Source organism: Stegostoma tigrinum, chromosome 6 (assembly GCF_030684315.1).
Source record: "Stegostoma tigrinum isolate sSteTig4 chromosome 6, sSteTig4.hap1, whole genome shotgun sequence".
NCBI lineage: Eukaryota > Metazoa > Chordata > Chondrichthyes > Orectolobiformes > Stegostomatidae > Stegostoma > Stegostoma tigrinum.
Genome location: NC_081359.1, coordinates 93468054 through 93495396, shown reverse-complemented (window position 1 = coordinate 93495396; position 27343 = coordinate 93468054). Strand labels below are relative to the sequence as shown.

The window sequence follows — 27343 nt, the reverse complement described above, 5'->3', positions numbered from 1 at the left end:
GCAACTCACAAGGAATCAAGGGCTATAGGGAGAGTGCAGGGAAGTGGAGTTGAAATGCCCATCAGCCATGATTTAAATGGCGGAGTGGACTCGATGGGCCAAATGGCCTTACTTCCACTCCTATGTCTTATGGTCTCATGCCTCATATCATTGTAGTTTCCCTGATTAAGATTCAGAATCCTAGTCTCAGATCAACTATGCCACTCAACATTTGATGGAAAATTCTATCATATTATGGTCTGTCACAATTATACTAGCAATGAGAAAGAAACAATTGCAAAATACCCTGTCTACGATAGCCTATTCTCTAGTTTGTCTCTCAACAGATTGGTCAAGAAAATCATCCCATGTACACTCAGGAATTCCTTCTCTATGCTTTTGTGGTTAATGTGATTTATCCAATTTATACTGAAGCCAAAGTCACCCATAATTACAGATGCTCCTCTATCAAATGCATCTGATTCCTGGTTTAATGGCATTCCTAACGTTACCTTTACAATTTGGTGGGCTATATACCACCCTCCAATAATGTTTTTGCTGCCTGGTATTTTGCAATTCTACTCACAGACTCTGTATTGTCTGACATACTGCCTTTCCTCTATGGGTATTTAAATCCCCAGTCATGATCTGTCACCTTTTCCTTTTTCTCTGTCCTTCCAAAATACTGAATACTCCTGGTTGTTCAGTTCCCATCTCTGGTCATTCTGCAGCCACGTCCCTGTAATCCCAACTATGTTATACCCATTTACACCTAATTCAATGAGTAATTTATCCACTGTCTCCAACATGCATCCCAACTGCTGGCTGTTCACTACTGCCCTCCAGAATGCCCTGTAGCTGCTGTGAAACATCCTTGGCTGAGCACTGGGGAGACAAAAGGACATCCTGGAATCTTGTCCGCAGCCACAGAAACACCCATCTACTCCCTTTTCAATCGAATACCTATAACTATTGCATTTCCATGCTGCTTGCTCTTCCCTTCTTCAACAGAGTCAACTGTGGCACCACGAATTTGGCTGTTGCTGTTTTCCCCTAACAAACTATTCCTCTCAATAGTATGCAAAGTGATAGATCTGTTTTTCAGGGAATGGTCGCAGAGGATTGCTGCACTGCCTGTCTAGTCCTCTTACTCTGCCTGATAGTCACTCATTCCCTTCCTGTGGAGTCTTAACCTGTGGGATAACCACCTTTCTATATGCGCTATCCACCATTCTCTCAGTTTTATGAACGCTCCACTGAATCCGCACTCACTGTTCGAGCTCTGAAACCTGGGCTTCCAGGAGCTGCAGCTACAGCTGCATATATGCTGGTCCCAGGCACTGGAAATGTGCCTCATTTCCTACATACACTAGGAGGAGCACACAACAGCTTTGAGTTCTCCTGCCATTACTTACCCCTTGAAATTAAACCTCTTTGAATAATCTTAATGCAAATCATTGTTTTACTTAACTTTGAAAATGTAACAAAGGATTTATGAGGGCATTGTTGTGCATCTGCTGTACATAGACTTTCAGAAATCTTGAGGTACAACGCAACACAAAAGCCTTGAGAAAAGTTACAACAGCTCGTGGAATAAAAGGGACAGTAACAACATGGATATAAATTTGACAGTGATAAGGAACAGTGAGTAAAGGTCAATAGATATTTTTCAGTTGGAGGAAGGTTGGTAGTGGACTTCCCCAGGGGTTTGTGCTGGTACCCTTCCTTTTCCTGGTATACATTAATGATCAAGATCTTAGCACATAGTAAACAATTTCAAAGTGTATGGATGACACAAATCTGGTAAACTGTCCTGAAAATTTCCAATAGATGCATGCAAGTTGGTGGTGGGTAGACAGGTGGCAGATGAAGTTCAGTGGAGAGGGGTAGGTGGTGATGCATTTTGGTAGGAATAACATAGACAATTAATAAAATATAATGGATACAATTAATGGGAGTGCAGAGGCATAGGGACCTGGATCCTGGATGGGTACATATACAGATTGTTTAAGTGGTAGGACAAGGTGGATTCAGCACTGAATAAAGCATGCGGTATCCTGGGTTTGATTAATATAGCAAGGTACAAGAGCAAGCAGATGATACTGAAGCTGTGTGAGAACTCAGCTGGACCCTTATGTACTGTTCTGCTTGTCATACTATGGGAAGTATAGGAAGGTGTTAAAGACCGTGAAGAAGAGATCAAGAATGATTCCAAGAATGAGAAACTTCAACTAAGAGGATAGACTGGCGAAGTCAAGACTGCTCTCTTTGGAGAGATGAAGGCTGAGGAAATAGGATAAAGGACTTGATAAACTCGATGGGAAGTTACTGGGCTGAAATTAAGTTTTTGACACTACGTCAAGTTTTTGCTTTGGAGGAATTCTCACCATGAAACCAGTGAAATTTCATCTTGTTTCTTACCAAAAAATCTCCGTTTACTACCACTTGCCCACAAGCTGTTCCTCACATTGGAATCTATTCCCACTTAACAACCTGCCACTTCTGGAACAAGTTGCCAATGACTGGAAACACCAGCATCTCTGGCACTCGCATCATATTTAAAAGGCTCGTGTACCTGGATGAGTGCTCGTATTACGAAGCTGCCCTATTCAATCAAAGACGGAATTTGACAGGAAGTTGGAGGTCCTGGTCAAGGGATTGGTGCAAGCAGTCGCGTTCTCTTCCTTTTCTGTCAGCAAAGGAGGCCAGACTTGAACTGCCTGGTCGAAGGTTGCCATCTGGGGCAGTACCATCTCAAAAGCTTGGTCTGCCAGGGTCAATGTCACACTCTGCTCTGAACACCCAACCTCCAAGATTCATGCTCTGCCAGCAGTATCACCACTGCATGTGACATCTTCCCTCACTCACTCTCACATCCCTAACCTCATACAGCACTAATCCTGCACGGCTTCTGTGCAGTCCCCTACTCACCCAGGATACCTCAGCCATCTACACTAGTACAGACAGCCATGCCACCCACATTCACTGTACTAGAGTCTGTCCTTTCTTTCATTCTGGAAGATGACAATTAACAAAAATTGCAGAATTCCTTCCCTAATGGCATTGTGGGTCTACCTACATCAAGTAGAATACAGCAATTCCAGAAGGCAGGCCACAACCATCCTATCACGGTCAACTAAAGATGGACAATGAATACTAGCCCTGCCAGCGATGCCCACATTCTGTGAATTAATTTTTAAAAACTAGGGAAGAAAGTGCCAAGATGGGTGGAGGGGAGCACAGCATGAGATTCCTCAGGAGAGGATCATATCTATTTCAAAAGACTGGGATTACCACTGTGGGACAACTGACACATTCACGTCCTGTCAACAGAGTAGGTACCATTTTTCATTCCATTGCAACTCTCACTGTAACCCCACAGTCAGTCTCATTCATTGGACATCATTTCTAACCACTGACCGTGAGGTTCTCTCTCTCATGTCTTGCAAGTGTTGCTAAAATACCAAAGAGCTCTGGAGAAAAGCCGGCTCCAGCACAAGCCACCTCCTCGGCTTCTGAGGCCTCAAAGGAAACATCTGGAATGCTGCCTCCTGCATCCCCATTAATTCAGATATTGACACCTCATTAGAAGGTTAGTCTTAGAAAATTTGGGAGCACAATCTGGTCAGCAGTTTACTCTGATAGCTGCACAATTGGCCGAGAAAGAAGCACGCCTGGCTGCTGCGATTCAGGGACTGCCAGAGATCACTTACCTGCTCAGCCCCAGTGGTTGGTAGAAAAAGAATCAAACCTATTGAGGGTACTTTTGTAGCAATGGGGACAAAGAAATAAATATGAATTCTCACATTTATATAAACTTTACTGTTTGCCTCTGCATCTGTTCGATCAAGTCTTTAAGCTCCAAATACGACTGACCCAGCACGATCCTACCTTCACATCTACAAAGGGTACTCGATGGATCAATGTACGTGCTGAGAAGCTGCTTTGGCTCCTCAACAAATTTTGATCTCAGTTAGCTGATTGTATACAACAGTTATATAGTCAGTTCTGAAGAAGAGTTTTTGGACTTGAAATGTTAATGCTGTTTCTCCATCCACGGGAGTTGGCAGACCAGAGTCCTTCAGCATTGTGTATTTTCTTTTGGATTTCCAACATCCACAGTGTTTTGCACAAGATTTGGCCTGGTCTGCAAGCTAGTCAGTTTAAACAACAACAGGCTTTTGGGCACAGAAACAAAGAATGCTCTCAACTGTCATTGTCAACAGCTCTTTTCCAAACAATAACATTAACTCTGTTTTAATTAGGTTAAGATTACTATTTTCACAGCCTTAAAACATTGTTTTCTTGCTAAGATCAGCTGAAACTAAATAAACGTAGCAATTTCAGATAGACATTCTTTAGTGTTGTTTGAAGTATGTTTCTTGCGTGTTACAGCTCCTGGGCTGCTGTGATATTTGAGATGACTGCACCTATTCCAAGACAGATAATTTAGCCACATCAACTGTGTTACTGCAGTTTCCAGAAATTTAAGACCTGAAGGCTCTTCATTATTGTAGTAACACGAATGCTCATTCAGCCCTTCAAAGCTCTGCAAGCACTGAATTTGACTCTACAAAAGTTGCTCAATTCATCTGACTGAAACTCAATAGCTCTCTGGGGGGGGGGGGGGGGGGGGGGGGGGGAGGAATTGAGTTCCAGGCTTTTACTATCATTTGTATGAAGTGCATCCTGATAGTAGCACTTAACCAAAGCAGTGAGACTAAATTCATTTAAAAGTTATCTTTGGCAAAAATGCAGTCTCATCAATTAGAAGTTCCATCAAAGCTGCTCTGTGGTCCTGTTGTTAGCACACTTCAGACCTTTCAAAAATCCATCCAATGCGGCAGGAAGAGGTTGGGAAAATGAACAAGAAATGCTCACATCCCAACAAGTCCTGCAGCAAGTAGCATTTACAGGCAGGTTTATTTGGGGATGAACTGGGGCTGGCAGGCAGACAGAGAATGGGTGGGACAGAGAATATGTAGAAAGCCTCTTAGAAATTCATGCACCCCGTGGGCATTATTATAATATTGGAAAAGCAATAGAGAACAACAGATAACCTTTTAAAAATTCATTCATGGGATGTGCATCGCTGGGTAGACCAGCACTTATTGCTCATTGTTGATTGGCCAGAGGGCAGCTAAGAGTCAACCACATTGCCATGGGTCTGGAACTCATGCATACCAGATGGCGGTTTCCCTCCCTCGAACACATTAGTGAGCCAGATGGGTTTTTCTGACATTGGTCATCAGTCATTATAATCTTAATTCCAGATTTTTAACTCAATCCAAATTCCACCATCTGCCAGAGCAGGATTGGAACCTGGGTCAGATCATTACTGGGGCCTGTAGATTAAGAGTCTAGCAATAATACCACTAGGCCTCCATTGACAGTTTGGACAGATGAACTGCAAATGTAGCCAAAGCTCCAGAAGTTCTGGAGTCACTCCAGCACCTTCAGCTTTAAAATCATTCCAGCACCTTTCTAATTTGTATAGTCAATTATATAAATATTTTTCAGTGATATGTTTTTGCTGCTGAAGCAGTTGGATTAATACATCATATTGTGATAAATATAGATGACAATTTCACTCTGTCCCATTTCCCAATGCTATTCACTACATTCTAATTTACAATTCCTTGTATTACTGGAGATGTACTTTTCTGCAGTTTGTACCTTTCTGCAATCAGTTCTGCAAGCACTTTTGATTGGCTTGTTAACAAATGAAACCAATAAATGAATAAATAATAAATGAAAGCTCACCTCCTCATGCAATCCAAGGCCTGTGTGAAAACTTGTGGAGCCATTCCATGCTCATGCTGCAAGATTAGGCACTGTTCCAAAGTGATCGACATTGCTGTTCGGTCTTTGGCACTCTTACAGCTTGTAAATCGAACTCCATTTAATCTACGACAAATCTAACAACAGAAAATGAAAACAAAATTGTATATGAAGAGTAGCTCATTCTTAAGAATAACTAATTTCCAAAGCTAAAGAGGAATGCAACAAGATTACAGAAACTTACAAATGAACATATCTAAAGGTTAATATTCAATTGAGGGGTCAAATAGTTAAATGTCAAAAGAGGTTCATTTACAGTATAGAAAAAGGATGTTCCAGAAATAACTCCAAGTATTCATATTCATTATATTATGAAGCAGCATTCCTGCGTTAAGCATCATATCGTCCCTCAGGGGCCCCATGTGACATGCTGCATTTGCTGCGGAGAAGGACAGTGGGATGAGAAGGTGAAAATTCAGTTTTCTCCAATCCTCTTCTCAGACAGCCAAGCTTTTGGCTTCCGCTTATCTCTTCCAACGGACTTCCAAACAGTCAGCCTCCCACAGGTCAGAAGGAATGATGAGAACATGTTCATCCTTGCTCACCCAAGACTCAAGACAAAAATATGCCATTTGCTCATCTTGGACTTACTTTCTGACAACACTGTACTCACATTCTATTTTGAGAAATGTTTGCAGGGACATTCATACCTGATTTAACCAGCAGCGTCAGGAAGATAGGAAGACAGGAAGATTGCCCAGGAAGTTGCCATTCTACCATTTGTCAGCATTGGCAAATGACTCCGTTAGTAACCATTTTCCAGTTGTCAGAGTCAATATTAGTCATTTCTATATCTTGCTTACAGGTGTCCTTGTAGTGGAGGTATCGATGCTTTAAGAAGGCATGATCCAGCAGGCTCTCTGATGAAGGGTCTAGGCCCGAAACGTCAGCTTTTGTGCTCCTGAGATGCTGCTTGGCTTGCTGTGGTCATCCAGCTCCACACTTTGTTATCATGATCCAGTAGTCAATTCGCCATGAGTATGCAGCAGTCATTCATCTGTTACTAAACCAATGTCGTAGGAACTGGTGTCATGCTGATGGAATTAGTAGCTTCAGGACTTTACAGTTCGTTACCTAGATGTACCAAGAAATGCTGAGGCATGTCTGAGACAGCAGCATGGAAATGGCCTAGACTCTTCACCTATCTAGCACGTTGTTATCCAGGTCTCACTCACCATTTCAGAGTGCACTGAGGGATCAGGCTTGATAACTTGCAGGTCAGTGTTCTCAAATCAGGTCACTGTGAGTCCGCTCTCATACTTAGCTTAAACTTAACAGCTGCAGATTTTGTGATGCATGCTTTGACTTTAAGTGATAACCAAGCTAGAGACTGTCGAGTCTAGGAATATGTAGTAACATTCCAATGCTGACAAACGGTAGAATAGCAACTTCCTGGACAATATGTCTATCTTCCTGATGCTGCTGGTTAAATCAGGTATGAATGTCTCTGCAGACATTTCTCTATATTAAATGTTAGTACAGTATTGTCAGAAAGTCCAAGATGAGGAATTGGTATACTTTTGTCTTGGATCATAGGTGAACAGTTGAACAATGAACAGTTTATCATTTTGATATGCAAGCGGTTCCTCTCTGCAGATGTCCTCAAGGCCTATGACAGCAGCAAAAATATACTGAAGAATGTCAGTGCCAGAGCACAACCCTACTTGAGCCCTATGCACATCTCAAAAAGCTCAGATTCTGACCTTATCCATCAAGTTATCAAGGAAAGAGAAGATCACTATGAGCAACGGCAGAAGACAGTTTTCTCCAGGAGCTTAAACAGACCAGTGTTGAGTGGTAATTGAGACTAATCATAGCAATATATAGGTTCTCCATTGTTCACAGCACTTTTCTTGCAGCTGCCAGACTTGAGAATTTCACGTCAATTTCAGATCTTCCGGTTCGGAAGCCATGGGGAACTTGGGGTAGAAACATTCAGCAAAGCTCTGCGGTCTGACAAGAGCAATGTTCAGCAATGAGATGCTTTGATTGTTGCCCTTATTATAGTATAGGCTCACAATATCTACATCACACTTCGCTGGAGGCTGCAGCCCAGAATGAGACAGAGGTTTGTACACATGCTGCAAAGTGCCAGTTTCTCATGCTTAAATTCAGATGGTATTGTAGCAGCATCCCATGGTACTTTGTGCACAGCAAACAAGTCAATAGTTTTACTAAATTCCTTCACTGAGTTTGATATCAGCTCTGCCATGCCAGGGAGCCTGTGGTTCTTACAGCCTCCTCAGCAAGCTCTCTGTCTGGCCTAGAATTCAAGGTAATATTCCACCATCTCTAATTGTTTATTGCAGTTCATGACGACCATCCCTACCATGGCTTTCAACGGAGCAGTTCTGTTGCTGATTGACTTGTTGTCATTTTGATCAACATACATTGCCGATAATCCATGGGCCAGAACATTGAATGTTCTTTGACAGATTCCTAGCCTGTAGTCATTGGTGAAGTCACCCTAGCAGTCAGTGAACTTTTACTTCGAGCAGAAGCTAGTATATTCAATGAATTCTTGCTTGGATCTCTCTCATAGTTAATGAGAGCAGACTGTTTGGCTTCAACGAGAATTCCAAAACAGTGGTATTAGCCTCGAATAAGTCAGCATTCTCAAGGAGAATGGTGTTCAGAGTCACGTCTGGTGATAATCAGGTCCATCTTATCCTAATCCCTTGATTTTGGGAGTGTCCAGGACATATTGAAGGATAATTTGTTCTGAAAGGTGCTAGTTACACAAAGTTTATGCACAGCTCAGTCTCTGCCAAAATATCTGCAAGAAAAGTTGAATTGGTTTTAAAATATTAATTCTGTTCATGCTCCATAGATTCTGCCAGAACTGATACATTTGCCAGAAATTTCAGTTCCAATTTCTCAAAGTCTCTGCCTCTTCTCATTTACTTCACCCAAGAGCATTAGGGCAGGAAGCCCATGACCGTTTTTGCATTGAAATCCACTAGGAGGTAAACATGTTCTGACTTCAGATTCTTCTGAAAGCAGGGTCCAACTTCTGAGAGAATTGGTCTTGAATCACTCTAGTGAATGGAGCACAGCTTTGGAGGATAGGTATTCGAGGTTAAATGGCCCCGCCCAAGATATGAGGTAGCTAAATAGATCTGGGTTTGAATCCTGCCATGGCAGATGCTGCAATTTCAATTTAAGTGAACAAATATCTGGAACTAAGAATCCAATGATGGTCATGAAATCTTCGTTGATTGTCAGACAAATCCATCTGATTCACTAATGTTCTTTAAGTAAGGAAACTGCCATCCTTACCTAGACTGAACTGCATGTAACTCCAAAAATACAGCTGACTTTTAACTGATCTATGGGATAGTCACCAAATGCTGGCCTAGCCAGCAATGCCCTAATCCGATGAATAAAATGAAAATAAATAGAGAACACATTCTGTGGGGATCCTATCCATTAACAGATCCATCCTATTAACAGTAGCTTGATAGAAGATTTCAGAATCATAAACAGTCTGAAAATAGTTAATAGGGAGAACAATTTTTATTCGTAAATGGATGGAGAACCTATACAGTATAGTCTTAAATTTACGTGACCTGGTGGATTCTGACCATTTATTCATCACTTAAGCTCTTTGCACTTATCATAGCAGATGACCAGGTCAGGTCAGGATCTTACTATTTGGGGACTGCCTGACTGGAGGCGGATAAGGGCTGATAGTGGCTTATGTAGGACACCACGGTCCTTCATACTGTTGGGCGCAGCCTGTATTGTAGTAAAACTAGAGTAGCATCTCAAGATTTAGGGGCAAAAATTATGGAGTATCTGGGCTACCCAACTATCAAGGTCAACCAAAAGGAATACAAAGAACTATGTTCAGTTGTGGGAGCTGTTTGAAAGGTGACATATTTAGTCCACCTTTGGGGTCCACGCTGAATTTCTTGTGTACTCTGAGATATGCACACGGCAATGGAACTATTTGCCCTAGGTTGAGACTTTGGTTGACATGCGCCAGGCAGTGTCCTCCTGGCAATAGACTAGCACACTGCCTGAAGCCCAAACCTCCTACAGGTTCCTCCGAAGGCTTAGCATGGGTCCAAAGGACCAAGTTTCCGCGTGCCACAATTGGAAAGCACAGCATGTTGCAGGAGGTGCTGTGGACCGACAGGAATGTTAATTGCACTATGTAAAAAGATATGAAAAGCAAACAAGAACTTAAAAAGGGAAAGCATGCTAATCAATTCAACTACACAGTATATGTATCTGTTCAACCTTTCAGACACAAAGTACAGTGATTTATGTAGATAAATACAGTTGTCATTGCAAGTAGAGGATATTTCTCATAAATGGAAATGAGCAACTGGTTGGATTAATTGAGGCAGAAACATGCATCAGGATAGCAAGAGATTGCATTCACTCTGTGATTAGTGTCAGTTGATCTTTAATGCCTGCATAACCTTGAGCAGTAGGCAAGAGACCCTTCATGGAGCAGTCAGGGAAAAGAGAAATGCGAGAGGGGGAAGAGAAACAGGGAAGAGAAAAAGAAAAATAGCAGGGGCAAACACTTGTTTTAAGGCACCAGGTAGAATGCAGGTAGGAACTTGTTTTCTGGTTAAATAGATCAGAGCTGCAGGGACTTAAGGGCACTCCAATACAAGTCATGGCATGGCTAAAAGTCAGTGCCAGAGAGGGACTTGCCACTAAAACTTTATTTTGGGATTCTCAAAAGTCTGAGAGAAATAACTTACAATAGACGCTGGACATTATGATTCAGCAAAATAGGGAGAAATAAGCACGTTGGAAGCTGGAAAACTTGGAACTGGTTCCTGAAAAGACTAGGATTCTGAGAAGAGTCGGATATGATGAAAACTCAGTGCTTTCACAATCATATTAGAAAGCAAAGTAGGATACATTTTCTGTAATTTTCTTAATCAGCAACTAATATGCCAAAATGATTTTCGTTTTGTGTAGCATGTCTTAATACATCAAATCCTGTCTTTGATCTTGAGAGTTACTTGCTGGGAACCCAAATCTCTTTTTAAAGTTTATCAGTGCATACTAGAGTCATAACAATGCATAATTTTCAAGTAAACATAGTCAAAACTGCTATTTAATTTCCTTCTGCTTAGCAAAAATGGACTTCAGCACTGAACAAAACCACCAAAGTCATTTATCATTTATCATTTATTTCCTGAATTAAATATTATCTTCATTGACCTCTTTAGCTATTTTAGCAAGCTATAACAATCAATAAAGGGAACACAGGAATGGAAATAAGTTAACACAGAAAAATAAGAACAGGTCATTCAGTCCTTTGAACTCGCTCTACCATTCAATACAATCACGGCTGATCATCCCACTCAGCATCCTGTTCCCACATTCTATTCATACCCTTTGAACCTTTTAGCCCCAAAAAACTACATCTAATATGTACTAGATTAATCCCAAATCAGCAACCCCCATGAAAAAAGAAACCACTCAATTACATGTCAAGCCTTTCAAGAACTTGTAACCATTAAATACATTCAGACATAGTAGGAACTGCAGATGCTGGAGAAACTGAGATAACAAGGTGTAAAGCTGGATGAACACAGCAGGCCAAGCAGCATCAGAGGAGCAGGAAGGCTGATATTTCGGGCCTAGACCCTTCTTCAGAAATGGGGGAGGAGAAGGGAGTTCTGAAATAAATAGGGAGAGGGGGGAGACAGATAGAAGATGGATTAAGGACAAAATAGGTGGAGAGGAGATAGACTGGTCAAAGAGGCAGGGATGGAGCCAGTAAAGGCGAGGGCATAGGTGGGGAGGTAGGGAGGAGATAGGTCAGTGCAGGAAGGACAGGCAGGTCAAGGGGACGGGATGAGGTTAGTAGGTAGGGGACGGGGATGGTGCTTGAGGTGGGAGGAGGGGTTAAGTGGGAGGAAGGACAGGTTAGGGAGGCGGGGACGAGCTGGGCTGGCTTTGGGAAGCTGTAGGGGGAGGGGAGATTTTGAAGCTTGTGAAGTCCACATTGATACCATTGGACTGCAAGGTTCCAAAGCGGAATATGAGTTGCTGTTCCTGTAACCTTTGGGTAGCATCGGTGTGGCACTGCAGGAGGCCCAGCATGGAAAAGTCGTCTGCAAACTGGGAGGGAGAGTAGAAACGGTTCGCGACTGGGAGGTGCAGTTGTTTAGTGCGAACCGAATGTAGGTGTTCTGCAAAGCGGTCCCCAAGCCTCCGCTTGGTTTCCCAGATGTAGAGGAGGCCACAACAGGAACTGCGGATGCAGTATACCACATTAGATGAGCAGGTGAACATCTGCTTGATGTGGAAAGTCTTCTTGGGGCCTGGGACAGGGGTGGGGGGTGAGGGGTGAGGTGTAGGGGCAAGTGTAGCACTTCCTGCAGCTGCAGGGAAAAATGTGCCGGGTGTGGTGGGGTTGGAGGGAAGTGTGGAGTGGACAAGGGAGTCACGGAGAGAGTGGTCCCTCCGGAACGCAGATAAGGGTGGGGAAGGAAAAATGTCTTTGGTGGTGGGGTCGGATTACAGATAGCGGAAGTGTCGGAGGATGATGTATTGGATTCGGAGGTTGGTGGGGTGGTACGTGAGGACAATTGGGATTCTGTTTTGGTTTTTATTGCAGGGAGGGGGTGTGAGGGATGAGTTGCACGAAGTGCGGGAGACACGGTTGAGGGCGTTCTCGAACACTGGTGGGAGGGGTGGCGGAGTTGGCAGTCCTTGAAAAACGACATCTGAGATGTACCGGAGTGGAATGCCTCATCCTGGGAGTAGATGCGGCGAAGGCGAAGGAATTAGGAATGGGGCATGGCATTTTTGCAGGAAGGTGGGTGGGAGGAGATGTGTTCTAGGTAGCTGTGGGAGTCGGTGGCCTTGAAATGGATATCGGTTTCTAGGTGGTTGCCGGAGATGGAGACAGAGAGGTCCAGGAAGGAGAGAGAGGTATTAGAGATGGACCAGTAAATAGTGTTTTCTTTTGCTGTGTTGAAAAAAAAAAATTTCCTTAATTCCAATTCATTCAACAGGTTTATCAATCAAAAATTTCCTTTAAAAGTAAATGGGCTTTAGTTGTAGGCGTTGTTCAAGGTGCGTGTACAAAGGTAATGCACATACATGTATCTAGGAAAACCAATTAGACAGCAGCATTATAAAGATTACTTTCAAACATGGCTCATTACAGAATCTCAAATTTTAAATCATTTCACAGCTTTCCCCAAAGCTACTTTGCAATGAGTTACCTAACCTATAGGTTGTTCAACATGGATACAGTCACAAACACATTCAATCAAACAACTAATTGGTCTCAACGACAATGAAGTGTGATGAAATAATAAATCCATAACCAATGGAAATCCAGGTGCAATGCAGGTTTATATCTAAAATTTTTGGCATTACAACTTCTTTCAAATGTTGATCAGTTATTCAACTTATCTATTGTAACCAATCCATTGAACTGTAACAATTCTTGTATTTAATTTGCAAATAAAACTGTTTACCTCAGCGGCTTGCCAAAGGATGTCTACATTCTTATTTTTTCTTGCATGAACATTTTGGCCAAGAAATCTCAGAAGTTCAGGCAGACATGTCTGACTCCGGGATCGAGGTAAACCTACAAAAGTTATATTTTTATAGATATAACAAAATAAAAGCAGGGAAGCACTGAAAGCGTCATTTGTGGAATGTGTTTTACAGCACCCACAGGTTGCTCATACTGTATATTTACATTCATCAAACTAGCACCAGACATGCTTCTGACCTCAGCAATGAGTAGCACAAACAATGCATTACTCAACTTACATCAGTCTTTTCCTGATTATGATACTTCTGTTTGCAGCATACCTAACAAATAAGCTTTAATTCCAGCTTGTTAAAAATGTACTAGCTACCTTGAATTAGCGACCTTTAGACAAAGAATGAGCGATGGAACTACTGTGGTGCACCGTATTTTCAAAAGTGGAAATCAGCTTTAGAATAATCTACAAGTTTTCAGTATTGCAAGTTTTATAAATCCACAGGATGCATTTTAAACACACTAAAATGAAGTCATAGGAGAATGTCTTATTGTATGCGATGAGATATAAACTTAAATCAATTGCAATTTTTTAAACCAATGTACAGTTTCTTGAAATTCACTTACATATACTGAGCACATCAATATCTGGCCATACACGAAGCTGTTCCTCCAATCATAGGCTGGTTCCTTCCCTGCTGCATGGCCTGACTGATGTGGGTGGTAATGGTGAAAGTAGTGGGGGAGGAGATGTGCAGAAGAATGGGTAATTTGCAAAAAGTGAGTAGCAAGAAATGGGAGATGAGAGATCAAAGTGGCTGCAAAGTTAGGGTGATGGAGAGACACCATTGGCTGCACTAGGGCAAGAGGGGTGCAGTGTTATGAGGCTACAAAAAGTGGACAGCAAGTGAGGCTGCCGAGTGTAGCCTGTCAGCTAACTGTAGGACAGGAAACCTTGAAGTCACAGATGATTGTCAAAGGCTGCTGAATCTTGAGATAAGCCTGGGTCAGTTCATGTATGTGCGAATGTGAAAGCAACAGATTTTCTGTCTCAAACCTCTAAATATTAATTTCGGAATTGTAACAAGGCAAATTCATGCAGTTTATTTAATTTCAAACACAGGACTCGATACTGCATAAACTTTATTTGTTGCAGTCTGCAATCTTCTTTAGAGAATTGAGACAGAAAAATAAGAGTTTTTAAAATTCATAAACAAATGTACAAATTGAACCAAGCTTTCAACTTTGACAATTAGAGCAAATTATTTTCAAAAGGTAATATCAGAAAATAATTCCTAACCGTGGTGTAGCTCAATATGCTTCTCTCTCTTAATCAGAGCAAATGACAATACAGAAAAAAGCATTATAGTTCACATCTACAAATACTTACAATCATCAGGCAAAACCTCCTTAAACTGTTCATAGTAGGAATTCAGGCGACCCAAGCTCTCTGCATTAATTACTTCTTGTAAAGATGTGTCTCCAAACCTAAACCAGATACGTAAATATCAAAAAGTGTGAACAAAATGGGATTTTTAAAAAATAAAACTCGTTATTTCAGTGCAAGGATTTTTTTTTTGCACCATCTAAGCCATTTAATAAATACAAATTATACAGCAGATTCATTTTAAAGCAAATCTCTAATACAACACTCTGCTAGTGCTTGAAAATTATGTATTACTCAGGAAAAGATCCTAATCATGTTCCCTCCTTTCCAGTTGGTATACTTGCTACTTCTTCTTAGTAATAAGCCAGAACGGAGAACTCAGGAGCAAGAGTTGGATCACCAATTTCCCCCAAATTGTGTTTGGAAGTTTTCAATAAGATTATATTTGGAGGTGCAGCTTTTTCTTTAGCTTAAGAATAACATTGTCAGAATTATGAAAGACATGAGACCTTGGTGAGAAGGAGACTATTTAGCCTACAGAGTCTGCTCCTCTAAACGATGAGATCATGGCTCATCTGACAATCCTCAACTCTAGCTTCCTGCCTTTTCCCCATAACTCTTGATTCTTTGGATTAAATATCTGTCTATCTCAGCCTTGAATATACTCATTGGCCCAGCCTCCACAGCTCTTTGCAGTATAGATTGCACAAATTCACTCCCCTCAGAAGAAATTCCTTATCATCTAGCTTAAAAGGGTGATCCCTTACTCTGAGACTGTGCTGTCTGGTCCCAGCCTCTCCACAAGGGGAATTAACCTCACTGCATCTCCCCCAATAATCTTGCCTATCTCAATAATGCTTTTCATTTCTTTTAATCTTAAAAGTGTGCAAGCCGAATTTACTCAACCACTCCTTATAAGACGGTCCATCTGTACACAACATCAACCTAGGGAAGCTTCTCTAGACTGACCCTAATGCCAATATCTCTTTCCTTAAATAAGCAGACCAAAAACGCTCATAGTATCCCAAGTATGGTCTGACTAATGCCTTGTATGACTTTGCCAAATCTAATTATTGCAACTTTCTGCAGTCTTTCTCCATTTAATTATCATTCAGCTCTTCTACTCTTCCTGTTAAAGTGCGTAACCTCGTCTTCCTACTTTACATTCCATCTGCCAAACTTTTGCCTAATTGGTTAAACTATGTATACACCTCTCAACTCTGTCACTTCACCATTTACGTTCCCACCAACTTTGTTGATGGCAAACTTTGCTATAGTATATCCATTTGATTTGACTTATTGGTGTCACATGTACAGAGATACAGTGAACAGTGCTGTTTTGCAGGCAGATTGTATGGGACAAAGGGCATCAGGTAGCAGAACAGAGTGCAAAATACACTGTTGCAACACTGAGGTGGTGCAGGGAGAGTGATTTGTGCCATCCAAGTCATTATAATGTACTGTAAATAATTATGGCTCCACCACTGATCCCAATAAGAATCATCAGTCACAATAGTTTTCCAGTACATTCAACAACATATCTACCTTATACAGGTAATAACATAGAGCAGAATTTTGTGAGCAATTTTGAAGTCCTCATGCATAAATCTCTAAAAGCAAGTGCCGAGGTTCAGCAGGTAATAAAGAGGGCAAATGGACTAATTTGCCATTATTTCAAAGGAAATTGAATAAAAATTTCAGGAAATCATTCTAAATCTATACAAGGCATAGGTCAGACCACACTTAGGATACTGTGAACCCTTTGTATGCACACAGTATCCATGTGACTGGCTCTGCCTTTACCCACTACAGAATAAGTCTGGAACTGTTTGTGCTACAGGAATTACAGATACAGCAATGGTACACAGAGGGGATTCACCATCTCATAAGGCTTAAAAATGATTGAGAAAGCACTGGAAATGCTCAGGAGGTCTATCAACATCTGAAAATCCCATGGCAGACTAATGCTTTTACCCTTTGCTGGAACCTAATTGATTAAAAGTGTACATACTGAAATACTGAGTGTATTGATGTCGCAAACATATTAGGCATTTTAGATTTCCGTTACTCAAATAGTTTTTGCCCTATATTACCTTTAATCTTAAGAGCTGATCGCTGTTTTGTAAAGTGGTTTAGCTTGTTTGATAGCAGTACTTACTTTTCTGCGAGTGTTTGCTGCTCATTGATACCCACATTAAAAAGCACTGGCTGCACTCGAAGTAACATTCCACTCTGTATTTCCCGGGGTAAAGCATCAAACATAGCACCCGGTAGTGGTATTCGCACATTAAATCCATCTCTGTAAAAAGCAATAAAGCTTAGGGATTTTGCAAGCAAAATAAATCTTTTGAAACTAAATATCTTTGACATTCCTTCAGGCCATAAACAGTATAACAGTAATTATACAAAATAGATAAATACTTAAATAAATTACAAAATGTCAGTGCTAAAATAGTCAATAGAGGAATGTGATACGAGCATTAAATTTAACAATAACATTTTGTGCATCTTTTTAATCAACCATACCTCAGCAAATATTATAGCTAGAAAACAGTGCTTTTTCAAATTTTTTTTCACGGAAAGTGGGGGTCACTACCTGTGTTAGTGTTTACGGTCCATCTATCATTGTCCAGACAGCAATTAAAAGTCAATCACATTGCCTTGGTTCTGGACTAACACATTATCCAGGCCAGGCCAGGCAAGGATGGCAGATTACCTTCTCAAAAGGATATTAATGGATGAATTCTTGTGACAATCAACATTGACAACAATGTAACCACTGGGCTAGCATTTTATTTCAGATTTTTAATTGGAATACAAATTTCACAATCTGTTACAATGGGATTCAAGGCCATGTGCTCAGAATATTAGCCTGGAACTCTAGATTAATAGTCCACTGATATTACTATTAGAGCACCATCTCCTCCTAAATGTGCACAAGCACTTTGGGAGTAGTGACCATCATATTTTAAGTTTTAAACGCAAGAGCATCAAATGCAGAGATTCCTGCTCCCTCTATGAAGTTTATTTCCTAGTCAACAATTTCACTATCCCGTCCTTGGCCACTGTCTAATAGCTCCCGCAGTCCCCGAACATTCTATGGCATTACTATTGCTGAAGCCCCATTATCAACATCCTGGGAGCATTATCATTGACCAGAAATTCAACTGAATTCACCACATAAACACAGTGGCTGCAAGAACAGGTCAGGGGCTAGGAATACTGTGGCGGGTAACTTAGCTCCTAACTCCCCAAAGTCCGTCCATCATCTACAAAGCATAAGTCAGGTGTGTGATGGAATACTCCCCATTTGCCTGAATGGATGCCGTATCAACACCACTCAAATAGCCTGAACACCATCCAGGTCAAGTAGCCCACTTGATTTGCACCACATTCACAAGCACCCAGTCCCTCCACAACTGATGTTTTGTGGCATTAATATATACTATCTACAAGATGTGCTGCAGAAATTCACTAAAAGATCCTTAAACAGTAACTTCCAAACCTACTACCACTCCCCTCTAGGAGGATAAGGGCAGCATGTACATGGAAAAACACCACCGCCTGCAACTTCCCCTCCAAGCCACTCATCATCCTGACTTGGGAATATATGACTGTGCCTTCCCTGTCACTGGTTCAAAATCCTGGAATGCCCTCCTTAAAGGCAATCTAGGTCAATCTATGTTACATGGACTGCAGCATTTCAAGAAGGTAGTTCATCACGACCACCTTCTCAAGGGCAATTTGGGATGGGCAATAAATGCTGGCTAGCCAGCAATGCTCACATCCAAGGATGAATAATACAATTTCACCAAAATTCACCACCATATACACTTCAGTTATAATCGCCACCTGCCAATACAACTGTAAAGGTTCCTCAAGATGGTAATTAGTGGACATATTGCTTTAATTACATGTTTTTCATTGGTTCTAGCCAGGATAAGTTGCCACACCTAACCAACACCATCTTACATTGCTTTTCAACTTGCATTGATGTCGTTGAGCAGTACTTATACCTATTAGCAGCAGTTCTGCACCAATGGGCATCGTAAACACCGGAACCACTCCATTAAAGCAGCCAGCAAGTGACTGAGTGAAGGCAAAACAAAAAAGCAGCAATATGGAAGTGCTGATCATTAAAACAGCCCAAGTAGCTGCTTAACGGTGGTCTGAATCGAGCAGCAATAGATAAGGCAAATCACCTGCAGCGAGCAGTTACAATAACTATTTTGGCAACTGATCAAATATTATCATACTATTGAGAGAAAACTCAATTTCTAATAACTCTGGAGCAAAACAAGATCTATTTACCAATGCCACTGCATATTTTTCAAGGAAATGTTAACTCTAATGGCTAGCATGAAAGTTATTTTTCTTGTAAATTGATGAGGCATAAAAGGTCATACATAGGTGTTTTAATTTTTCACTTACCACTGGTAAATATATCTATCACAAGCTATTCCAGAAAGGAATCCAGCATTAGTAGGAACTGCAGATGCTGGAGAATCTGAGATAACAAAGTGTAGAGCTGAATGAACACAGCAGGCAAGCAGCATCATCGGAGAAGGAAAGCTGACGTTTCGGGCCTAGACCCTTCTTCTGAAGGGTCTAGGCCCGAAACGTCAGCTTTCCTACTCCGATGATACTGCTTGGCCTTCCGTGTTCATCCAGCTGTACACCTTGTTATTTCAGGAATCCAGCATTACTTACCGGTTTCCAGTAATGACTGGCAGCATATCAACTGATGAAGTAGACACAGCTTGGATTACTTTAAAAGTCACGTTTCGTAAATCCATAATTCCTGTGCTCATATCTTCAAGCATAGCAAGTTCCTCCCCTACATAAAGTACATTATAAATATTGTGGTGGGGAGTTGAAATCACTTTTTGTTAGCTTTTCTTACCAACCATGGAAAGCATATCCAAGAGGCAAAGATTTTTATACAACACTATTCACTAGACATTTCTAGCTTTCTTAAATATTAAAGCAAAATTTACTTGATCATAGTAGAAATCTTGAGAGAACACCTTGTAGTGCGAAGTTAGTTCTTAACCTGTTTCTAGAAAAAGATGGACTCCATGAAAATAGAGCCAGTGCCCATAATGAGGTCACAGAGAGCACACCAAGCTATTGACAAGGTAGTATACAGGGAGACAATACACTGGATAGTGCCAAGCAACTCAGTATTTACTTTTAAGCAATATTTTCTGAAATGGTTTCAGAACTGTTTTTCACTTGTGTTCACTCTTTTAAAGTACCTGTGTATTGAATAAGAACTAATAAAAAACTAAAACTCAAGGAAAATAGAACTAAGGGTTATTACAAAGGTTGGATCATATAAGATGCTGAAAGATGACGGATCACTGGTTTTATGCAGTGATAAAATGTCTCATGGGCTAAAGTTCTCACATTAAAAGGCAGATAATTTTCACCCGGTTATTGGAATCTCATGCTTTATATACTGTAAAGGAATGAAGATAATACCACGATAGAAAAAAAAGACTTTTCCCCATAACCCAAAATCCTGAACACCTTAGGATATGTACAATTTTCAAAAATAGCCAGTCAAAGTCTTCCAACAAAAATCCAGAAATGCAAATAAGATGAATATCTTACCATATGTACTTAAAAGACCTTCAAATTGTGCCAACAAGCCAATGGTGTAAAGTTGGCGCAAAAATCCATCATCACGAAGGCAGTTTCTTAGTTTAATAATAAAACCACAGATCAGGGCTGTCAGCTACATTGAAGATAAAAGCATAAAAATATTCAATTGAAAACATGACCAGAAGTTATCAGGAAGCATGTAGAATCTTATTTCTTTTCGCAGTGCAGTTCATTTGAAATGCTCTTAAGCAGAAAAGTCAATACCACCAACCAAATTATCCTGCAATAAGTAGAAAGGTTTTTGTTTCAAGCAACAAGACAAAAACATCCCACCCAAACTGTATAAAGAAAGCAACAGGTTTTATTTTGTAATGAATCCTAGCAGTTAACTTATACAGAGGTCTAATGGTGAAAAATGCTACTGGATGCGAATTCCCCGATCAAGATATATTTTTATGCATCGAGATATTTCTTGCATTGTCAAAAATATTGTATGATGTGGAGTTGCTGGTGTTCGGCTGGGGTGGACAAGGTAGAAATCACAACACCAGGTTATAGTCCAACAGGTTTATTTGAAAACACAATATTGTAGTATCAGAAACTGTAAGTAAGTCGAGGTTTTTCCTGAAAATAGATTTTATGACACCAGGGTCAAACTTCGTTACCCTTTGGGTACGAATTGTCTGCAATAGATGTTTTGGTCCATGTTGTAACAAGTCGGTGAGTTGGCAAGCTGAAACCATCGCACAGACAATTTTTGCAGCTTTTAGCATAATGGTTATACACAGCATTGCTGGAGACCTGTTGGATTTAATTAAACAATGTTCATGACAGAGGAGGACAGACTTCAGAAAAGAGAAAAGAGCAAAGAAAAAAGATGACATTGGCCACAGAAAAGAAAAGCTGCATCTGCATTCAAACTTACAGTCTGACAGAAGACTACATCACGGCGGTACTGGATAGTTAAGTCCATTGCGATAGTTGGAGCATTATCCTGCATTAGTAGAAAGACCATAGCTTTCTTTGCTTTGTCACTCATCATAGCTACACAGTCAGTGAGTGTGGTCAACAGAGGATAAAGTGCTTCACTCCATTCACCTGTTAAACAATAAAAGACCAATTAGATTCAATACCTGGGTTTAAGGAAACTGAGTATTACAGAAACTGAATTAGTGGCCACCAATTTTGACTCCCTACTATTAGAATATGGAATTTCACAAAATTTAGTGCAAGAAAGTAACAATCACGCTTATCTAGAAGTTCTGCATCACTGTCAGGTGATTTAATTTCTCTCATCTCCCAACCCATCACAGATATTTCCCTTTATTCTTTTTCAACCCTTCCCATTTAGCTTGCTAAAAACTTATTAAAATTATAATGATGGTAGTCTTTCATCAAAAATGAAAAATATCTGCTGTTGACTTTCCCTCTTCACAGATGCTGCCTGACTTAGAGTATTTTCAGCATTTGTATTTTCAATCCATACTCAATAATCTATTATGAAGTAAACTAAACTGTTTCAAACTAACAGTATCATTTTAAATTCATGTAGGGCACATCAAGTTAGGTGTGGTTTCTAGTTCTGCCTGTATCATGCAAAACTTTTTCTCAGTGCAATACTAAACCGTCATATCTGGACAGTTTTAGAAGTGTCAGGTTAGATCCTGCAATTCTTGCATAAGTTCCTTTCAACACTTTAGAGTGGTTAGTACATTTGTCACAAGGTACAGAAAGCTTTTAAAATCATCACACATTTTCATTCTTTAAGTTGAATAATAGAATATTTCATTTTAGACATTAAACCTATTATCGGTTATGTTTCCAGTTCAGAAGTTTACTTCATTTAAATCTAATCAATTCATTAAGTTAAATGTAATTCAAAGTTGGCTAGCTACATTTTCAGATTGTCTTCTCCTTAGCTCAACTGGCTTGCACTATAGTTATACTTCCATTTAAGATTTGGCCTTCCTGAACAAAGCACAGCGTGAACAAGTTGTGAACAACTTTAAAGGAAGTAACATATAGCTTGAAATTTAAGCTGTTACCACGTAAACAAAGAATATCAAAATTGTTTTTAAAAATTAAAGTATGCAATTTGCAGGCGTGAGTTTTAAGTGTTGGGGTCCACTTCAACCATTTTACACAGGATAAACCTGCTTAAACAAGAAAATTTCTAGATATCCTACAAATGTATACACATATATTCCTCATAATCTATGTAGTATCAGCACTATCATAATTTAAATCAACTCTTCTGGTGAATTGAAGGTGAAATAAAATAATTGTTAAAAAATAGCTGCTATAATTCAATTTCAAACGAAAGTACCTACGTATCACCAGTTTTATTTCTGTCTGTTCCCTATAGATCAGGCAGTATAATAATTAGAAAAGACCCTTTTCCATATAAGCCTCCTGTCCCATTCACTGGTTTAAAGTGCTTGTCTCAAATCTATTTGGCCTTTACACTCAGATATTAGTCCAACCTAAGTGTAGGTGCAGCTGGACCAAAGGTGCTGCTCCTTGTTAAATTAGTACAAAGTCTCAAATGAGGAATGCTTCGCCCTCTCAGTTCTCCTTCAGTCACGTGTTTACCTTCCTACTCTGCTTCACCTTATGCCAAGTTGCATTTGACATAGTTAATAATAGTGACATTGTTATTTAATTATGCCCGAATTTCCAGTATTCTCCAAAAAGGGCTTTTTGCATCCCTTTCTTTATGCTGTTGGTTCTAACACAGAATCCAGTCATTAGAATACCATCCTCCGATATCTTTTCAAGCCTGTTCAAGGGGTTTTGACCCTGGTACCAGATAGTAACCATACCATTGAGGTTACTCAATCCTGTTTAAAAAGGATACGATCCATTCTCACTTTTTGAATCCCTTACAATTTTCACTGTACGCTTCCCTTCCTCTTCCTTTTCCATTTGGGCAGCATCCTGGGACTCTTCTAGTGTCACAATGACGCCACTCGGAAAGTGGAGGAGCAGCACCTCATATTCTGTCTTGGAAGCCTACAGCCCAATGGCCTAAATGTGGATTTAACCAGTTTCAAAATCTCCCCACCCTCATCCCATGACCGAACAACCTCCCTTCATCCCCACCTCCTTGACCTGGCACAACCTGTCCAGCTTCTCTCCCACCTATCCGCTCCTCTCACCTCACTGACCAATCCCCACCACTCCCTACCTGCACTCACCTATCACCATCCTACCTACCTTCCCCAGCCCCACCCATCCTCTATTTATTTTCAAGCTCCCTTCCTCCACCATTTCTGAAGAAGGGTCCCAATCCGAAACGTCAGCTTTCCTGCTCCTCTGATGCTATCTGGCCTGCTATGTTCCTCCGGCTCCACATTGTTATCACCATTCCAAGATTGCACCTCATTACAAAATGCGACCAAAGCTTGGAGCAACCCACCCAGATACTGTTCCATTTCCCTCAAATGTTGCTGCATCTCCAACCCAGGCAGCTCAATGACTGTAAAAGGCTCTAGTCAATGAATTTATTGTACTTAATTGCACAAATTGTAATAAGAGAATTCCAGCACAAGTTCTAGGTTGTCAGTTCGCTGTAACAACAATATATCACTAAACCAATCAATCAAAGAATGGTTACAAGCACAGGAGGCAGACATTCAGTCCATCATATCTGTGCCTGATCTCTGCAAAAATCAACCCTAACTGGAGACAATACCTGCCTTTTCCCCATGAATCCGCCATATGAATAATGATCCAATTTCTGTAGAAAGCTACGATTGAATCTACCTCTTACACAATCTCAGGCAATGCACTACAGAAGTTAATCACTTGTTGCATGAAAAAAGTTTCTGCACATTACCATTTCTTTTGCCAATCATTTTGGACTCATACCCACTGGATCTTCTGAATCCTTTCACTAATTGGAAGTGAACGCCTATCTGCTGTGCCCAAAATCCTCATGATTTTAACCTCTTAATAAAGACTCTCTCTAAAAAGACGAAAGACTTACTTTCAGTCTTTAAAGTTACAACTAACCAGCTTTATCTTCTTCCTTGCCTCAGCCTTTAAAATTCGCAAAGATGTGGAAAGAAACAGAATTAAACTCGACACTTCCATTACAAGACCAAATTTAAAATGTTAGTTTAAAACAACATGCTCATATTGAGACAAAAGCTATAATTAATTACTATTTATGATGCTCTAAAAATAACATGTAAAAACCAATATACTTTAAACAGATCAATTTAGAAACATCCTAGCTGAAGCATCTATGTGCAAAAATGCATTCATGGCAACCCATATCAGGTGCGAAAAAGCAGAAATTGGCTGGTGAAAGGGCCTAGAAAACACACATACCTTCAGTAGGCTCCTCTGCAGTGGAGTGGCAATCTGCACAGAAATGGAGGTGCACATGCATGATTAGGAAGCAGCACTTTTTTCTACTGACAAGCAGATCTAGTTGCTTTTCTCTCTGAAGTATTTTACAATGAGGTGCTTCGCACTCAGCTCTGATAAAGCAGCAAGCAAAACAGAATCAAAGAGCAAGAGCTTTTCAGGGCAAGAATGATTCCACCTGGGCATTTTCCGAACAAATCTTTCAATTTGCCTTACTGAAGTAGATCTCCAAAGTGGGCAGGTTAGTATAGAATCTTCGAACAAGAAGCTTTCACTAGAAAAGTAAGCCATCTGCATTAAATATATTAAAATAATTCATTCCAATCAACAGCCTGCACTGAAGTGTTGTGATGTAACTTACTGTAATTACAGCTTTTATGCAGCTAGCCACACTAAGTATTGTGTAACCATATTATAGAAAGAAATATTAACGGACTTGTCACTTCCATTATAAATTAACTTGTTTGACAAGGATCCATTTAATTTCCCTTTTTGCATGTTGATCTGCAATGAAAATCTCTGATTTTCTGAGGGGACTGACAGGTAAAAATCTCTTTTTAATAGAAGTTCCTGATTCATATCCACAACTTCCCTAACAGAGAACTGATCGGAGATCTTGTCCCAAGCACTGCCAGTGACTACTTATAACTACCTATGAACAGATACAGAAGAACCATAGGTTATGAAGCGACTCTCAAATTTCTCTCTTCCTAGGCAAATTTTGATAAATATAAATCTGTTTCCTACAACTCTTGATATAATGTTATAACTGAAATGGCAAGGGATGCTTCTATTAAAATGCAAGAGAGTAAAAGGGGACACCTCTGGGCATAGGAGCTGAGATAAGCCAGTGGTCCATATCTACTCTGTTATTAAATAAAGTTACAGTTGGTCTGATTTACCTTAAATCCATTTTCTACATTATCCCAATCATACTATATTCCCTTATTGATTAAAATTTTGCTTCTCTCAGCCTAAAATTCTGCTCTAGACAGAAGTTTTCTAGGCAGATTATTCCCAGTGGACTGGAGGATTGCAAATGTGATGCTGTTACTCAAGAGTAAAGAATAATCCAGAAAAGTACAGCTTGAAGTGGGAAAATTGATGCAATCTATAATGCAGGATAAGATAAATACAGACTTGAGAGAAAAATAAGTTAATACTAGATAGTCAACATGGCTTTGACAAGGGCATGTAATGTCTGACAAATGTAACTGAATTCTTTATTGATGTGACACAGGCAGCGGATGACGGTAATTCTGAGGATGCGGTAAATTTGAACTTTTGAATCTGTGCACATAAGTTGGTTAGCAAACCAGAATTATTTGGGATTGATGGGTCCTTCGTGGCATGGATTATAAATTGGCCAAAAGATAGGACACAGAGGACAGTAATGATGGACAGTTCTCAAATTGGACGAGTTGAAAGTGGTGCTCCCCAAAGACTAAGATTGGAACCCTCACCTTTTCAGACATATATAAACAATTTGGAGATGGATGTTGAGGGAAAAATCTTTAAATTTGCTGATGGCGCTAAGCTAGTTTGAATAGTGAATTATGAGAATGACACTGAGCAATTTTAGAATGACAGTGACAAGTTGGCCAAATGGGCAGATTTGTCAGACAAATTTCAATGCAGAGAAATGTGAGATAATGCATTTTGGTAGAAGAAACACAGAGACAAGACAGTCTCAACGATGCAACTTGGAGGTGAGTATTAGAGCAAAGGGACCTCCAGGGTCAAGTGAATTATTCTCTGAAGGTGACCAGACAAGTTGTTATGGCAGGTTACAGATCCTTGAGTTTGTAAGTAGAGTATAAAAGCAAAGAAGTGATCATACACCTCTACAAATCATTGGACACATCACATTTAGAGCAGAGATAATAAAATGTGAGGCTAGATGAACACAGCAGGCCAAGCAGCATCTCAGGAGCACAAAAGCTGACGTTTTGGGCCTAGATCTTTTATCAGAGAGGGGGATGGGGTGAGGGTTCTGGAATAAATAGGGAGAGAGGGGGAGGCGGACCGAAGATGGAGAGAAAAGAAGATAGGTGGAGAGGAGAGTATAGGTGGGGAGGTAGGGAGGGGATAGGTCAATCCAGGGAAGACAGACAGGTCAAGGAGGTGGGATGAGGTTAGTAGGTAGGAGATGGAGGTGCGGCTTGGGTGGGAGGAAGGGATGGGTGAGAGGAAGAACAGGTTAGGGAGGCAGAGACAGGTTGGACTGGTTTTGGGATGCAGTGGGTGGAGGGGGAGAGCTGGGCTGGTTGTGTGGTGCAGTGGGGGGAGGGGATGAACTGGGCTGGTTTTGGGATGCGGTGGGGGAAGGGGAGATTTTGAAGCTGGTGAAGTCCACATTGATACCATTGGGCTGCAGGGTTCCCAAGCGGAATATGAGTTGCTGTTCCTGCAACCTTCGGGTGGCATCATTGTGGCACTGCAGGAGGCCCATGATGGGCATGTCATCTAAAGAATGGGAGGGGGAGTGGAAATGGTTTGCGACTGGGAGGTGCAGTTGTTTATTGCGAACCGAGCAAAGGTGTTCTGCAAAGCATTCCCCAAACCTTATCACATTTGGAGCAGAGTTCAGTTTTGGGCACCTTACTTAAGGAAGGATATTAAAGTCCTGGATGAAGTGCAAAGGAGATTTACTAGAATGATACCAGGATTGAGAT

The 27343-nt window shown here is 40.6% G+C and overlaps 1 protein-coding gene across 13 annotated transcripts in view; it reads right to left on the bottom strand.

Annotated features, from left to right (window-relative positions):
- Positions 1-27343, bottom strand: part of LOC125453079 (inositol polyphosphate-4-phosphatase type I A) — a 159691-nt gene that overhangs the window by 11167 nt on the left and 121181 nt on the right. For 10 of the 13 annotated variants that reach the window (XM_048532169.2, XM_048532173.2, XM_059646775.1 and 7 more), the window contains 8 exons: positions 24630-24662; positions 21220-21392; positions 20304-20427; positions 19398-19524; positions 16846-16986; positions 14691-14788; positions 13287-13399; positions 5743-5897 (listed from right to left, as the gene is read on the bottom strand). In XM_048532169.2, coding sequence (XP_048388126.1) covers positions 5743-5897; positions 13287-13399; positions 14691-14788; positions 16846-16986; positions 19398-19524; positions 20304-20427; positions 21220-21392; positions 24630-24662 — 964 coding nt within the window. The remainder of the gene's footprint in view (positions 1-5742; positions 5898-13286; positions 13400-14690; positions 14789-16845; positions 16987-19397; positions 19525-20303; positions 20428-21219; positions 21393-24629; positions 24663-27343) is intronic. The other 3 variants (XM_048532172.2, XM_048532168.1, XM_048532171.1) reach the window with 1 other exon arrangement.